The 609-nt window shown below is 74.9% G+C and overlaps 1 protein-coding gene across 4 annotated transcripts in view; it reads right to left on the bottom strand.

The window, feature by feature from the left end:
- Positions 1 to 187, bottom strand: part of PIAS1 (protein inhibitor of activated STAT, 1) — a 63,049-nt gene extending 62,862 nt beyond the window's left edge. For all 4 annotated transcript variants that reach the window (XR_774643.1, XM_010572118.1, XM_010572116.1 and 1 more), the window contains exon 1: positions 144 to 187. Coding sequence is in view for 3 of the 4 variants with exons in the window: in XM_010572118.1 (XP_010570420.1) it covers positions 144 to 167 (24 nt within the window). In the remaining variant the exon portion in view is untranslated. The remainder of the gene's footprint in view (positions 1 to 143) is intronic.
- Positions 188 to 609: the final 422 nt, after the last annotated feature.

Below are 609 nucleotides of genomic sequence, written 5' to 3'. Positions count from 1 at the left end.
CACCCCGGCGAGGCAGCGCCGCGGGGCGCCGCACGGCGCCGGCAGCGGCTCGGCTCGCCCCCGGAGCGGAGGGGAGCACAGCCCCAGCGGCCCCGAGCGCGGCAGCGAGGAGCATCGCGAAGGGAATTGAAGCTGCGCTTTACCTTTAGTTCCGCACTGTCCGCCATCTTGCAACTCCAGGCGCAGGCGCAGTGAACCCCGCCGGGACACCGCCCCCCCGCCGCCCCCCCGCCGGCACGCAGCGCGCAGCGTTTGAATCGCGGCGCCATTTTGTCCCTTCTCTGCGTTCCGCCGGGCGGGGGGTCTCTGGCAGGGAGCGGCCCGCAGGATTCCTCCCCTGGGCTGCGGGCAGCCCTGAGTCTTCGGCGGGGGATCTCCGATCCGCCCTGGGGGCAGCGTGTCGCCGCCGCTGCCGCCCTGCCTGGCAAGTTTCCCCGTGGTAGCGCGGCCCCCTCTGTCCCGCTTTCCGCGCTGCTCACTCCGTGAGGGGAACGGGGCGCTGAGGGGAGAGCGCGCAGCGTTCCTGAGGCCGGGCCGCTGAGGGTGCCCGCGCCCCGGGTCTCCTCAGCCGCGCCAGGTAGAGCCCCCGGCTGCCGGGGGGCCTCTCGA

This window comes from Haliaeetus leucocephalus, unplaced genomic scaffold (genome assembly GCF_000737465.1).
Source record: "Haliaeetus leucocephalus isolate CR32 unplaced genomic scaffold, Haliaeetus_leucocephalus-4.0 Scaffold339, whole genome shotgun sequence".
Lineage (NCBI taxonomy): Eukaryota > Metazoa > Chordata > Aves > Accipitriformes > Accipitridae > Haliaeetus > Haliaeetus leucocephalus.
This window is presented reverse-complemented; position numbering and strand designations above follow the sequence as displayed.